Source organism: Ips typographus, linkage group LG10 (genome assembly GCF_016097725.1).
Source record: "Ips typographus isolate SLU linkage group LG10, UJ_Ityp_2.0, whole genome shotgun sequence".
NCBI classification, from domain to species: domain Eukaryota; kingdom Metazoa; phylum Arthropoda; class Insecta; order Coleoptera; family Curculionidae; genus Ips; species Ips typographus.
This window is the reverse complement of record NC_138431.1, coordinates 7,349,392-7,365,670: the sequence shown is the minus strand read 5'-3', so window position 1 is coordinate 7,365,670 and position 16,279 is coordinate 7,349,392. Positions and strand designations below refer to the sequence as shown.

Sequence of the window (16,279 nt, the reverse complement as noted above, 5' to 3'; positions counted from 1 at the left end):
TGGAATTACTAAATGGAATAAAAAAAAACAGTCAAGCAAGTCAGAGTAAAATAATTTATTTGACCACAAATTTGTCAAATCCAAACATGTTTTTACTTTAACTATACACAACTCTCACAGTCACAGCAAAACATAAAAAAGCTACAAAATAATAATAACAAAGTCAATAATTATCACACATACACTTCGCCACGTTTTGGAGGGGCCTCTGGTTGCGGAACTGCAGGTAATTTCCGCCTTTTAGGCGAATCGGCTGCTTCTGAACTGCTTACGGAAGTTAAAGAATTGGGCGACGAAGCGCTGCCCTTATCAGATTCCTGTCTACTCAGTTTGGCACCGTCGCTTTCTCCAGTGAGGTCGTCGCGGGACGGCCGCGGCACGTCCGATTCGGGCGTTCTACCGCCGTCCGGCGTTTCTCCACCGGCCAATTCTGTCAAAGTCAGTGGCGTCACCGGCTTGTCCGGTTCGAATGCTCGCGTAAACGTGGGATTTTTAATGTCCTTTCCTTCGAACGACCGGGGGAAAATCGGGCTGCTGCGCGCCGAATGAAATCCCAAATGCGCCAACTGCGAAACGGACACGGGAAGATTGACCGGATTGGTCAGTAAAGGTCCTAGAGTGGGGGAAAGAACGGCCTGGGCCAGCGCCGCCGTTCCTGGCGAATGGGCGTGGAGGGTGTTGTTCACTGAACCGCTACCGTCCAGTTCTTGGATAGGTGACAGCACCACCTGAAACACAAAATTAGCAGTAGCAGCGTTGCCATGTCGTGTCACCGGAAAATTTACCTGCACCACTGGAACGTCACTGGAAGCGTAACCGGGGTAACTAGGCAACTGAGACATCAAATTTAAGCTCGTTTCTCCCATTGGTGGAGTACCGGCCTGTTCGCGCTCAAACACTTCTTTGGTAACGTCGGGAGTGGGGGGAGGCATTTGAGGACGTCCTTTAATAGGACCAAATTTTTGATCTGAAAATAATAGTGATTGGCGTAAATTGTGACCGATTATTTACCGGAAAAGTAAATATTTACCAATTTGACCAGTAAATTTACTTGAAAAATATTATTGACACTTTTGACGCACCTCCTGTATAGTAGCGACACTGACGGGCTGTCAAACTTACAGGGATTAGTTTAGCAGTTCTTTACGGACATTTTCACCGTTTCTGGGTTATTTAGGAAAAAGTAGTTGAATGCAACAAATTTTCAAATTATTGAAATTGTCTAAAATTTGGATACTGTTAAGGACAGTCTAAGACAAAATCGCCTGTAAAACCCACTTGGAGTAACCGAATCATATTTTTAAACACACTTTTGGAATCCTCAGTAAATTTCCTATCCAAAACCTAAAAAATTACAAAATTTGGGAGAAAAACGGTGTCAAAATTTGAATTTACCGGTCAAATTTTCCTGGTAAAGTAAAATATTTACTTCACTGGTAAATTACCCATCAAATATGACTTAAAAAACAGCCTAAAACACTTACTCGGTCTTAGTTTTTGGTTGCGCGCCGATCGTCTACCAACGAGGCGATCGTAGAGAGACATTTTTTGGTGTGCAACGCGCATTTGGCCGTTTTCAGGGTTGGCATAGACGGAATTACCGCGGGGCCGCGAAAACAACCCCCCGGACGAGTAGGCCGTGGACGCCGACCTGACCGAACCCATTCCGGTCCTGGATATTTGCCGGGAAAACCAACTTTGGCTTTTCCTCCTTTCCACTATCGGTGTGTCGACGCTTTCCTGGAAATTTCCCCTGACAGTCAGCTAACAACGTTGCCACATTCGACACATGTTATAAATCTAGATCTCCATTTTAAATTTGACATTTCATCAAAAGCTATTTCGATAGAATGCGCCGCCGGAGGAATGAGTTACTTTAGGTTTTTCTAAAAATCACATGACTTTACGATCACAAAATTATACGGAGGACACGTGACCTTTTGAATTCAAGTCGAATTCTAGGCATACTTGATGTAAAATGTTTGTATCGGAATTCAGTTGTTTCTGCTCTAGCAGCCTACTTTGACGAAAGCAGAAATTTCCAATTTGAGCGAAATTTTGGTGCACCTTTCCAGAAAGTGGTTCATAACTCGCTTATTTGAAACACCCTGTATAAACACACCGTATAACAAAAGAAAGCTAATGAACAGGGCTATCAGGTGACGTTGAACGGGCACGACTATGTTGTCCCGTTTAGCCGCTAGAGGACGTCAAAGTTGACTCTCGTTTTTTGCTCAATATCTCAGGAACGTTTCAGCTGAGAGGTGTGAAATTGCAAATCACAAATGCACCTCGATGGGATACAACTTTTACCTTCTATACACTTTTTTGGTACCACGCACCGTTTGACTTTAAAAAATTAAAAACTAGAATTGTCAAGAAATTTCGAGTAACAATTTTTAATTTTCAAAATTAACCTCAACCGCCTAAATACCTTCAAGTTAATAGTACAAAAATGTGAAAAAACGAATTATTTTAGAATTTTCAGATTTTCCAATTTTTCCGGAAAAATTTCCTAAATTTATGGAAATTTTACATCCCTACTTGAAATTAGCAATCATTTCCCTTTCAGTTTGCCCATCCCTAGTTTAGGAGTAAAACTTAACCTAACTGTTTTGTGACTGTCTGTCTGACAGTTAGTTGTTTTTATGACGTTCTTTTGTTATGATTCTGTTTATCTGGTCTTCTTTGATTTTTCTCGAATATATTAACGTTGTTAAGCCCAATATTTCGACAATTATCGTAACAGCTATGTGCAATCTGTCAAAACAGTTCCATTGACAGGTAAATCTAGATTTATAAAATGTTACCACAATTCAATAACACTCACGTAATCCGCATACATGTCGTCCACAATAGATTTCTTATTGCTCATTGGTAGCAAATTGGCGTAGAGACTGTCCACCGGCTTCAATTTGATCATTTCGGCGGAACCTTTCGGTTCCTCTTTGCGATAGTGCTCGGAACCGATCGTGTACGGAATATCTTTGGGCACCACCTCGTCCCAATATTGGTCTTTAAGCAGTTCCGGGTTTTCTTCGTGCATTTCGTCCACTATTATGTAACCGGCCTGGAAATTGTTTTAGCCTAAAACCACCTCGTTCAATTGTTCACCGAAAAGCCTACTTTGATGTGCCTATCGATCAGCCAGTTCAGTTCGATATCGTCGTCGTCTTCGCCGAAGGGATTTATCAACACCTCGGCCACCTTCAACCATCCGATATAAAAGCAAAACTAAAAAAAGCACAAAATCCTGTGAAAGTTTAGAACAGTTTGGCAACATTGTACATATAAAATAAAATCAGCACAAAATACCTAAGTAAAAAATTTGGAATCTTCAATTTTCTAGACAAATGGTGAAGGCGTCAAACATATTTCATATTATAGCAAAATTTGTCTTTAATCAAAGTTTTTTTAAATAAACTCTCATTAAGGTTTGAATACAACTTTCACAGTGTTGTCACACTCACCTGTAAAGCGGTAAAAAACGGAAAATACATGTCCGGTTCCTCAATCTTTCCCCTCATGCCATCCTTGGCAAAGGGCACAAACTGTCGACCCAACAAGGCGGCTATGAAGTACACGTAAAGTGCCAACGAGACAACCTGAACGAAAAAAACAGTTTTGGTTGCATTGCGGCAACGCCGCACTGTACTCACTTGCGTATAGACCAAAGGCACCGATACAGTGTCGTAGCCTATCAAAGCGCCCAATCGTCGTCGAATGTCTGACAGTTCCGTCAAAATGGTCTGGACTATGTGATCGCTGGTCGTCAATCCTTCTTTTCTCGCGCGATTAATCAAATTGGCCGCCCACACCAGCGGCATCCAATACTTGGACATTGGCGTTTTCTGATCGAGCAGCTCGAATATTTTTTTCTCGCTCTCCATCATTATACCTGCGCCACCAGTTAGACAAAGACGCACACTACGTTGGACGCAACTTACCGCTATCGACCAGATGATGCCACGTGGGAAAACGTTTCTTCACTCGAAGCGACACCCTCATCAGGGTGACGACGTACGCCAAAATCGCGTACCTTACTATGTTCCGTCTCATCAGTCTTTGTCTCTCACCCTGTAACACGTTTTTAGTGTTTTTAACGCGAAAATGAAAAATAACGGACGTGTACCGCTCCTGGTATACCCGCGTTCAAAAAAAGCGCCAACGTATCGGGCCAGGGCAGCAATTTGTATTGTTCCCACCATCTTTTCACCACCAAAGACACGTAGAAACCCAACACGAACGACATGGGAATCGTTTCGCTCTGTTGTCCGAAGTACATACGGATTCGTTCGAACACTCTGCAATAAAAATAGAACTTCTCCATGTCAAGTCCAAGTATGTGATATTTGATTTCAATGGTTTACTAAAGAAACCATATATAGTAGGCTGTGATTTACTGTCATTAGAGCGTTGTTTTTTTGCATTATTTCTATTTTGCTGAAAATTTTTGATTTATACGTTTTGATAACTTTCCTGTCACAGGTCACAGGACAAACCTTGTTCGATTCAATGACTCTAGTTTAACAGTTTACCACGTGATGACTGTACACAAATAATAACCACTATCACGTGACTATAAATCAGTTTTATTTCCTTGTCTCTCTCTCTCGCTTTAGGTGACCAGACAAGAGAAGAGAGTTATCAAATGAAAAACCTGTAGAATGTGACAGAAATCCGTTATGGTCAGCTTCTTCTGTCACATTCTATCAACAATTTCCGTTCCCTGCTTTCAAGAATTAGGCCCCAGAGCTTTTCACCACCCTGTATAATAGTGATAAGCAGCTAAGGTAGTAGTTAGTATACTTAATTGCCGATTTTTTTCTAGACACTTTAATAGTCAATTAGTTTATTTATTACCCCATTACCATATAATAATGGTTGTTCAATGTCAAAAGTAGATAGCAAACATATAGTGCTTCCATTACAAACCGCAACATTTATTAATTTCTTTTTTTACAGAAAAAAATCTAGTTTTTCTTCAGAGGAGATTGGAAACTTTTCTCTCTCTAACCTTCACTTACCTTTGTTGTTGCTCGTTCAAACCATAGCGATAGAGAAAATTGATGAAGTAGTACACACATAAATAGGCGACTAATTCCCTCCAAACCAGTTTGTACACGCTGCCTCTCCATCTGACAAAAAAAATTGCTAATATTAGATTAGTTGGAAACGAAGCAACCGGAACAAGTTTTGCTTATTGCATAAAACCCAAGGCGACCATTATAATTATTATGATTTAATTATTACAAGACGTAATTTCAGCTTTTGACTTGTATAGCTTCATTGTTCCTGTTTGTGCATTAATATTGCTGTTTCTAATAAATCAATCATGTTCGATTTAGTGTTAGTGTATTGACCTTTTTGACGCTGGAAGCGGAGCAGGTTTAATTTCAAAGCAATTTGGCCTAAAGTTGTAACCAGTTTGTCTGTGATGGGTTATGTAACCGTAAAAATGCCGGTCACAGTTAACATTAGTGCTAGAATACTCTCAAGTTACCCTTGAAGGGTCCTGACCATTTAACTGTAACAAGACAGCCTTGCAGTTATGCAACCAGACATACACTCCTAACCTAAGTTAATACTGGACAAATCTTAAAGCCCTCCATAGTAAAAGCAAATCCGTCTGTAAGGATAATCAACGTTCTGAGTTTACTGTTTAGTCTATTTTTTTTTATATTTAAAATTATTCTGATCTATTGGGGGCGTTGCGGCAACTCTCTAATGTGGGAATTGTCATCTGTCAAATTAATCTAACCTCAAAAGGGAGCAAACTACAAAATGCCATTTAAAGCAATATTTTATGAATGTATTCCTGTTTTGCTTATAATTTGAAAAAAAAAACACACAAAATTAATAATTGAGACTGACCTTTAACAATTTTACGTCCGGAACTCCGTTACTGCAGCAAATTTCAACTTACAGGACACGTAAATGGTTGCATACCCTTAAATTGGTTTCAAGGCACTTTCTCCCTTACAATGCACCCTAAATTGTTAAAAATGTCCACAAAATCCCGTACTGGTTCCTGTAATACCCCTTTGTAACTTGGCAGTTCTCTAGAAGTTGTGATCTTGTCTGGCCTTAAACTAGGATGTACGGGGCTTTCCTTCTCCATTTGTTTCACAGTCCTGACACTTCCCTACACTACTTTTCCCATTATTATTGTGAATACCACAAACTACAATTTTAAGTTTTGAAAGTCTGTTGTTGCAGTTTTGAGGTTAGATTTTATTTTCATTACGTTTGACAGATGACACTCAAAACTAGGAATGTTCTGACGCCCTCTAACGGCTAAACGAAAACAACTTAAAATCCGGACTGTGTGTGTTTTTTCAAGTTATTAAGGGCCAAAACAAGATAGTTAAAATTGTCTGAATTTGAATAGTATACAATTTATTTATTTATTGTTATTGTATGGCAATGCCCACTGATGCTTAGCCGTGAAAAATTCATGAAAAACCCGACGATTGTCGGAAAAACTCGCTATTTTTTTGTTCGTTAATTGCGCGTTATTATTGCCCGAATCGGAATTTGCGGTTTCAAATTCGCCATTGTCTTAGATAATTCGTATATTTAACTAAAAACTTAATCGTTTTGTTTGCTGTTTTGCGAAAACCAGTCGAGTTTATAGCTTTATTAAAAAAAATGAAACATTAAAACGTTTTTTTACCTGATAAGTGCAAGGAAAACGACACTGACGTCAATCGAATGTTGGACAATTACGTTTTTTGTTTTTTGATTGCAGCGCAGCGTGGTGGAAAAATAATAAACTACATTTAATTGACTTAATTTATTACACACTGACAGTGACAACTAATCTCTTGGAGGACAAACAAACGTAGGTCCGCACTAATTGATTTTTGTCAGTTGTGATGTCACATTAATTTAGTTTGATTTCCCGCGTGTATATCAATCGCATTATTCCAGGGTGTCTTTGCATCTGGTTTCGGTTCGAGTGGCAATGGTTCACGGTTCTATAGTAATTTTTCAAATAAATTAGAAACAGTTACGGCAGAGAAAGTAAGATTGGTTGGCACGTTCAAGGATACGATTTCTTAAATAATCGACTATATAAAACTTTAACTTTCCAGTGCTGGGAAAAATCAAATTTTCCCCCGGTGAAAAAATCAATTTGGAAAAATGAAAGTTTTACTAAATTAGCGGACTAATGTTAGAAATTCCCGAACCGAAATGTATAGCTGTAAACGAGTTGTATAGAACAATTAAAAAGTAATTGTCAACCCAGTCAGAGTATTGTAACAGACTAACTATGCATATCAATTAATAATGGATTATTTAAATAACATTTTATTTCAGAAATTGTTAAACAACTACTTGACTCGTTGATGTGTGTGTGTGTACATTGACATAGTTACAGTATGAGGTGAATAACTAACGTGTACGTCAATTGTAATTACATTTATTTATGTTATTGGGTAATAGAGGCACAAAAACCGTCAAAAAAAGCAGAATGAGTAATATTATTATAAATTAAAATGGTGCAGCTTCCTGAGTTAAAATGTATTGTTATATACAGATAAAGTCACCTTCACAAAGACCGGATGTAAATATTGTAATAGGGACTTACATTCCAAGCACTTTCCAGAAACATCCAAAAGTACTGCCGTTCGGCACCAAACCACCATAAGACACAGTCATAGTACCACACAACACAAAAAAGTTGAATTCTACTGCACTCTAACCTACTTCAGTATATTTCCTCGGATCTAGCATTAAAAACACCGAGGTCATTCGAACGCCACCCAAAACCGCCGATCTGGTATTCTCTGGGTACTACCACCGACCAGTAATCGACCAGCACTAAGTAAAATTCGAAACAATCGCCATTCGCGCTGGGTCTAGTGGGGAAAAACTCTACACTCTGTATATGCGGTGATGCATTTCTTTGTCGTTGCGAGTACTAAAGCGCGCGTGTAACAACCTGGTAATAATGGTACCACCGCCGCATTTTAATCGTCCGTTATATCTCTAATATATCGATCAGGAAGTGGCGATGGTATGTGGTCCAAACTTAAATGTCAACTCTATGTACCCACTTTCCAGATCAAACGGTCAGACAATGAATGACCGATTAAATGTCAATTGTCAAAAAGCAGTAAAGCAAGCTGAAAGCTGCTTTTTTTTGACCTATCACAAGCTAGTATTTTATTTTGGTTTGACATTTGCTAGAGCAGGACAGAATGTTCGCCAAAGCCAAGTAAATCGCCATAAAGAATTTGGATTAACTAGTCAATCCTGAAGATTAACAGGATTGAAGTACTCGCAAAAACAACTCCTTTTTTTGTTTTTTCTGCGACAAAATAGGAATGTCGTCATCAGTGTCAAGTGTCAATTCTATTTTGTAAAAATGTCAAACTCAAGCAGTTTTTAATTACGTTTTTTCTACAGTATGGCAACAATGCAATTTTTTGTGTTTGTTACGTCATAATGCGCGTCTATTATCGTTATCTTTAATTTCGATCGTTTCTTTCTGTCTTATTGTTAGGAAGCTTTCTCTCTCGTTCGCTCAAACAATTACGTTGACATACGCTGTTCGGTAATTTAAAAACGCTTAATATAGTTTTCTTTTGTTACTGTCGCAAGTTGTAGTAGTGAACTAATGCAATACCCTGCAAAAAATTTCTTGACAATTTGGTGAACACCAAATAATGGCACAGGAGTTGCATACCGAAAGTCAAAGTAAATTGCGATTACGTCACAAAAATAGAAAATTCATTCATTCCAACCTATTTTAGTCTTTAAAGGCATTTCTGATGTGATTCTAGAACTTTTAAGGGAATTGATTGAAGACTCTGTCATATTTTAACTTTTTGTATAATTCAGTTGAATTTAGACCATTTAGAGGGGTAAAAGCATCATAACCTTGATTACAATGCAAATTTTTGTGATATTCAGTATAGATTTATGTAATAATGTAATCAAGGTTGCCAACGGCACACGCCCAACAAAATACTTTACAGTTCAAGGTCCTGAACTTTCCAGTTTCATATGTTCCTTGTACGCGTGCATTTGTTTGAATAAATTCTAAAAACCGGCCCAAGTTGTAGAGAGTTGGCAAACCTGCTTGTTGTCTCTAGTTAAGGACAAAAAGTTGACGCCATTTTGATTTTCTGTACCAAGAGTGTGATTTCCTTGAAAACCTAACCTAATCTAAAGCGGTTTTCGTTCACACAGAGATCACCCTGTATTGTCTAAATTTTGGTAGTAATAGCAGAATTTCAGTCCTAAAGGTAAATAGTGAGCAAGTTTGAAGAACCAGGCACCGGTTCCGATTACGAAACGTCAAACGGGCGGTCGTAGGGGAGGGAGGGGCGGTCCCCGGGGGGCATTAAAATTGGCCAGCGTCTTTAATCGCGGTAGTACTTTTTTCCATTCGCAACAAACACAACAGACAATCTCCTTTTCTTCGGTGGCGTGGAATGCTCCGACTCTACGACGGGTACTGCGCCGGTTCCCCGAAGTTCTCTTGGCGATGCTTGCGTTAGTCGTTAGCCTGCCGCGCTGGTACCACTTCGAGACCGTCGTGTCGCGTTCGAAGGCGTCTCCAAGGTCAACGCAACCTGGTGCCCTCACAGTCTTCGTTCTCTTAGCTCGGATTTCGTGGAACGACATCGTCGCCGTGTGGAATTAACAAACGGGCTCCCCCCTCGATTTTGCGACAGTTTCTTTGTTGTATACACGGGGTGGTTCCGAAATGGTACCCGCGATGATATCATAGATTGTGCGATGTTGCTTTAACACTTTGTTCCGTCACCGGTGGTGCTGTATATTTCTCCTCTCTGGAACCATTTTATCATCTAGAGGAATCAAGGTACCGTTTTGGTTTCTTTTTTTTAAGGACACCTTGTGTCCTTGTATATACTGTGAAGTGTGGTTCTCAAGAGCCCAAACGAAGCACAATGGAATATTGTTCGGTACTGCTGGGAACTCCTGTTAGAACCGTTTTCTCGGTCTCAGGAGGAAGAAGGTCGACTCGGTGTCGTTAGTACCCGAAAAATTTGTCATGCAATGACGTAACTTATATATTACACCATCCTGGTGGGTTCCTGCATGGTTGACGTAAACGCAATTTTGATAGCTCTATGGGATTGTGACGTAGAGTACCACACAGAGCCCAAGTCAAGTTTTAACGCAAACAAAAGGTCATAACTTTCTATTTCTTACCGGACCCTGTGTGATATAGATATTTTCCATCGGTTCTGATTCTTTAAGAGTATTCGCTTTGTTTCGACCGGTCGCGAGTACTTTACCATATACAGGGTGTTTATCTAATCGTAGATGATATAAGAGTACTGAATAAACGGATGGTTCTGGCAACGCTGTCAAAATGTAATGGAAATTTCAAAATTATTCATAATAATCCCACGAAAAGAACAGTGAACTGTATGGCAAATCAATGCTCTAGACAATGACAGAACAAGATATTAATCCTTCCTGTAGTGGTCACGTGCTAATTGACGTCATATCCGTTTTGACATACTGACACACACAGAGTAAATTGGCAATATTTATGGTAGACTACTACTTGAAACATCCTGTATGTCCAGTAGTTTTAGAGACAATCCTGTATACACTCAGTACCATTCAAACAGCTGATTGGTTAGTAATAGCAACGTTTCAAGCTTGTGCAAATTTTCCCGGATTGACATTCTTCGATGGTATACGCGTTACATCCGGTCCTTTTAAAAGGGCCACCTGCGTGCAATTTTTCAAACAGGTGACATTGTTAACTATCTTAACAATTTAGCTTTTACCGCCCTCGGTTTTGGGCCATAAATCGTTTTTTGGCCCTTAAAAGTGACCGTGCCCACCCTTTCGTTTTACACTGAAAAAAACGTTTCGGATGGGTCACAGCTTAAATAAAGGTTGGGTCTATTTGTACATCGTCATTTGCAGGCTTGGGCGACCAAGTGAGGTTGTTCAGTACAGAAATATTGAAGGCGTAACGTTTCGAAGTGTTTCGAAAATTCAAATCGATTTCGATTAACCAATCGGGCAGTAGGCTGGTTTTGTAATCCTAGCGATTAATTTAAAAGAAAATTAATTTTTTTTTAGAGTCAATCTCACATAAACCATCTGGTTTTCAGTGAACAATTTACGTCAAGTGTTTGCACAACTTCAATAGGTATCCTTAGTAAGTAGATGGTAACGGTGAGGTTTCCTATTCTAGCCGAGAATATACGAACGCTAATTATACAAGAACACACTAGTGCGTTAATAAGACGAATGGGCACAATGTAGCATTTTTTCACGTATGTACTCGAGACTAGCTTGGGAATTTCTTTCGGTGTAAATTAAGAGCGGAACATACGTTACCACTATAACTGGATGATGATGGTGATTAGAGATGAAACGCGCTTCGCTTTTTTTGCCTTAAATTAACACTTTGCTTAATTTGCGCTAAAACCATAAACACAGATGTCAGTGCTTGTTTATAATTTCACACTGGTGTGAACAGTACCACCAAAGTTAAAGGTCACTAATACTCATTAAAATCAGGCACCATTTTGTCTTAGTTAAATCATTGTTTCTTTCTAAAACCATCAAAAACTATTAATTAATAAAAATTAATAGCAACAGGGTAGGCAGTCCACGATACGTACAGATGTAAAGCGGGTTGCAGTGCGTGAACCACTGAAGGTCATTAGTAATTGATGCTCCCCATCCAGTGTGCCAAGGAAATTTGACGTAGTCTAACAAAATGGCAACTGTGATTTTGAAAAACAATGAGTGCTACTGCAGCACAAGAATCACACACTCAATAATATACAGGGTGTTCGTCTTTACCAGACTGGCTTACTGTTTCAGTGAAATTGGTAGTTAATACAAAAAAAAATATGAAAATTTCGATGTGCATCTGGTACGCCCACTATACCAACCCCTCCCACGCAAACAACCGACTTAAATCTGATTTTGGTCAAGTCGCACACGGCCATACCAAATTAAGACCCGGTACGTGTATTACAGATGTTATTTTCGTAAATGGAAATACGAGATTCGTTCAAATCGCACTCAAAAAACCCCCTTTCTACACTCTCTCTCTGTAAATTATAGAAAAAAACTAACCTTAAAATTTTCAGGGCTGTGATGCTAGTCATGTAACCATATTGGGGCTGTTACCAACCTCCGCACCAATGCCCCCGGTAGAATGTCAGGCAGATTTGAACCGGACCTAGAGCAAACCCCCTCAGGAAACGGACTGTACGCCAGTGATTTTCGTTACCATCAGAGGCGCGTGAGGAATGACAACTCGCCGTCGCCCGAACCTCCAGTGCGAGACTCGTCAACCCTCAAGGTACGCCACTGCAAAAAAAAAAACACCCAGAAACTGAACTTTGAAATGTACAGAGCGTTAGATACGGACCTGGACACGAAAAATTCCCGTCCTGGCCTGTACCGGCCAATGAGGCCGGATCATTGCTCAGCGTCGGTGGTGTGTGCACCAGGACCAACTCGTGGACAGATTCCACCGATTATCCGAAAGAAAAGGTGACGCCCTACGTCAGACCCTACATGAAGCGGCAACTGTCCCAACACAATAAGCAGGTACAGTTTAAACAAGCCTAAAAAGTGGCCATTTTGAATCCACGCACACGTCAATCCATCAATACACAGCGTTGCCAACATGACTTACCTGAGTTTGAATTTAATTTATTAAAAATCTGTATGTAAACTCACTTTTAAGTAGAAACCTTTAAACTGAAAAAGCTTTTATTAAAACTAATTGAAAAACCAAACAAAAAACCACGTTTTCATCATCATTACAAAAAAAACATCACCTGTCAAAAGTCCAACCTAAAAATCAGACACTTGACAGACAATACAAGGGCAGCGTTGTTGCCACTTACTACTTGAATTTCCCCTTATGAATGAAGTTCAATATTAATTACAGAAGTTGCTGACCGTAATGGAGAACTGCGAAAAAATCTCCCCGGACACCTTCAAGTCGCACAACGACAGCATTCTCGAGAGTTTTTACATGCCGAAAGAGCACCAGCCGGCCTCTCCTCCAGAACGTGAGTGTCCCAAAATGCGGCACCGTCTCTCCATTGAGGACACCAAACTGACCGAGAGAGGTCTGGAGGAGTTTATGGAGTATAATCGAGAGTACGAGGATTCGTTGTTTGGTTCTATTTACTCTACGAAAAGCGACGAGAAGATCATGACTCAAATCCATCATCAGAAGCAGGTGTCCTACGCGCAGAGCGAAGGTTACCATAGTTACGTGTCCAGCAACGACTCCACGGCCACGCCTTTTCTGGACCGATTGAGGAGGGATAGTGAGGTGGCCGCGGCGACGCGTCCTCAGTCCTCGTCCTCCTCGTGGGAGGAGGAGTCGTGTGTGAGGAGAAAAGGGCGAGACAGTGTGGTCACCACTAGTTCTTCATCGAATGAAACCCTTAAATGGCACGGTAAGTTATCGTATTAACGTAACCAGAGACGGTTATACAAGAAAAGGGTTATTTAGGATCGACGAGCGATCTTTCAGTTGCCAATAGTTCCTATAGTCATTCGTCCAATCAGTCCAGACCCTTGATAGTGCATAGTGCCAAAGTGCAAACTCCGCAACGGTACTATTCAAAAAGTATCCCTTATAGGGACGCAGGAGAGAAACCTTCAAGACCCAAAAACAATTTAAAGTTATTTCCTGTGTACACATACACCGTGGAGGAGAATCAGTCGCAGGAAGCTAGAAAAATGGACCTTGGGGATGACCGGAAAAATCGGTAACTACCTCATCATACTTAAGCCTGAATAATATAAAGTAACCCCCAGGAAATTTAGGTTAACGTCACAAACCCCAACTCCCACTCGTATGAAACCCTTAGATCTAGACAAGAAGAGCACTAAAGTTCCTGATCCGAGTTTAAAGGACATCCAGAAGAAGGCGCTGTTGTCGTTTTACGAACGTCACCAGCACAATAATACCTGGCGGGGGGAAAAGCAAACTGCGCAGGCACAACAACCAGTCAGTCACTCCAGATCGACTTTGAGCAAAAACAAGGTGGCGCTGCCGACTCGCAGGGCGTCTTCAGCTAGCGACTACGCCTCCCTTAAAAACACCAGAAGGAGCAGTTTCAACACTGATTTAAACTCGTCAGAAAGTGCAGCTGGTAAGTCAAAAATTACGTCACTCAGACTGTTAAAACTAACACACTAAAATCAGGATGCCAACACAATAATTCCTGCTGTACCCTCTCCAAGGACTTGCTAGGACCAGTGATCGTGGGTTCGCCTATTTCAGTCGATGATTACGTATTGAAAAAACCGCCCGACTTGCCACCCAAAAATCCCAACTTGAGAAAAATCTATCCCGATCTGTTCCCGCACGCGCGGATACCGAGCCCTGACTTGCCGCCCCCACCTCTAGTCCTCGAAGATGAAGTGTTCGATAATGGTGACCCCTTGCCGCCTCCACCACCCGAGTGCCGTCCCCGATTACAAGAAAGGTAATAAAACATTCTATTCACGCACTTTCTGGCTGACACTGTTTAGTTTTAGAAGTCCCAACTTAAAAACTTTTGGAATCCCCCTGGACGAAATCCAGCGCAATATTGCGGATGAAAAAAGTGAAAAAGCAGTGTTGCCGGATGTGCTTCCGGTCAACGCAAAATTGACGTCCAGGTCACCACCATCCCCCTACAAGAAATACTCCACCAGGTTGAACTTATCCAGCCTGGAAATGGACGATGACCTAATGAAGCGTCATCAGGACACTTCCTTCCATTGTGCCCCTCTAGTCACGTCAACCGTGACGTCATCGTCGTGTGTGATATCCTCCATCAATTCTGTCGATCCAGTTTCGGACTTGCGAAATCATCATCAGTCAAACCCTGAAGTGCAAAGAAGCGAAATTGTTTTAAGGGTCAATTCGGGCCTAATCGAGGCTCAAGTTCCTGACGATGATAATGGTAGGACCAGTGATAGTGGTAGCGATAGATTGAGTGATGTTCTAGGTAACCAAATGAAACATTTTGAAAAAGTCAAATTAATCAACGCAACTTTAGTTCCTAAAAGTGAATACAAAAGGGCCACCCAATACGTGGAGGACTTGTTTAAGTTAAACATCAGCCCTCGACGAAGAGATTTGGTGGTGAGAAGTAGGGCTAGAAATAGCCCTTCTAGCGATACGAGTTCCTCAGCAGATGGCTCTGCAGAACAACAACACTTCAGGTAGACTTGTGTTGCAGGAAATTCTGGGGTAACCTCTGGTGAATTTTGTAGTTTGCCCTTAACGTGTTCGCAAGAATTGATCAGTCCTTTGCCGTCATCCTCTACGTATTTTACCACCTCGGAACCGAAAGCAAAGTTTTTGACAATGTACAGCGAAGTGATGCGACAGTGCAGTGACGTAACTGACACCGAAGATCTGCGCCAGAAAAAGGTAACAAAAAAACCGTTACAAGTACAAAATACTAATTCTACCAATTCTAGGAGGAACTAGTCAATCGCCTAGACAAGAAGCTCCAGGTGCTTCGTAGTGAAGCGCTGATAGTTTCGGAAGAGTGCAGGGTAAACGACGAGCTGGGGATCAACGTGGAAAACTATATCAACCGGGTGGCAAGCCCTCACGAGGTTGCCAAATTTCGTTTGCACGTCGAGGAAGTGGGAAAAATCACCAGCTTGCTGTTGGGGCTCAGTGGTCGTTTGGCCAGAGCCGAAAACGCTCTAATGACCATAACTGACGACCTGCCCGAAAAGGTTAGTACGATACGACAAATGTCTCCTCTCCAACATTGTTCTCTTTCAGACTCTACTGGAATCGAAGAGGAACAAGCTCCAAGTCCAGCTGGAGGAGGCTAGGAAACTGAAAGAATCCATTGATAAACGTAGCGCCAACGTGTCCAATATCCTGTACAAGTATTTGTCTTCGGAAGAATACGCCGATTATGATCATTTTATCAATATGAAAGCCAAATTGATTATGGATTCCAAGGAAATCAACGACAAAATTAAACTGGGCGAGGAGCAATTAGGTGCTTTACAAGAAACACTGATAGTGACTGATTGACTTATCCAATAAAACATACTCAATTTTCTAGTTTAAATTAAGATTATTTTTTTAATTTTATTTTTGTATTTATTATTTGCATTCCACACCAATTGTTAAGTATGTATAATAATAATTTAAATTAAATATGCAAATGTTTACCACGTTTGTTTTAATTGATATGATTCCTGGAGGATGATTGTTAAAATAATTATTTTTATTATTCATAAATAAAGGGGACCAAGCAAAGTTGACAATATT

General features: G+C 40.6%; 2 protein-coding genes across 5 annotated transcripts; one reads left to right on the top strand and one right to left on the bottom strand.

Annotated features, from left to right (window-relative positions):
* Positions 1-40: 40 nt before the first annotated feature.
* Positions 41-12,237, bottom strand: Best2 (bestrophin 2). Of its 2 annotated transcripts, none has more exons than XM_081987689.1 (11): positions 12,094-12,237; positions 5,028-5,138; positions 4,133-4,304; positions 3,948-4,077; positions 3,660-3,898; positions 3,471-3,605; positions 3,127-3,234; positions 2,831-3,070; positions 1,485-1,740; positions 786-967; positions 41-728 (listed from the first exon to the last, which is right to left on the bottom strand). In XM_081987689.1, exons 1-11 carry the CDS (start codon positions 12,123-12,125, stop codon positions 174-176), a joined length of 2,160 nt encoding a protein of 719 aa, XP_081843815.1. In that variant the 5' UTR covers positions 12,126-12,237; the 3' UTR covers positions 41-173. The 2 variants fall into 2 exon arrangements, with proteins under 2 accessions (XP_081843815.1, XP_081843814.1); XM_081987688.1 differs by lacking the exon at positions 12,094-12,237 and adding an exon at positions 7,595-7,937.
* Positions 12,176-16,179, top strand: Shrm (shroom). Of its 3 annotated transcripts, none has more exons than XM_081987677.1 (11): positions 12,176-12,322; positions 12,376-12,573; positions 12,920-13,439; positions 13,496-13,754; positions 13,813-14,141; positions 14,195-14,477; positions 14,524-14,984; positions 15,036-15,201; positions 15,253-15,412; positions 15,463-15,729; positions 15,779-16,179. In XM_081987677.1, the coding sequence occupies exons 1-11, from the start codon at positions 12,176-12,178 to the stop codon at positions 16,037-16,039; spliced, it is 3,051 nt and encodes a 1,016-aa protein (XP_081843803.1). In that variant the 3' UTR covers positions 16,040-16,179. The 3 variants fall into 3 exon arrangements, with proteins under 3 accessions (XP_081843803.1, XP_081843802.1, XP_081843801.1); XM_081987676.1 differs by having other exon boundaries at positions 13,804-14,141; positions 14,530-14,984; XM_081987675.1 differs by having other exon boundaries at positions 13,804-14,141.
* Positions 16,180-16,279: the final 100 nt, after the last annotated feature.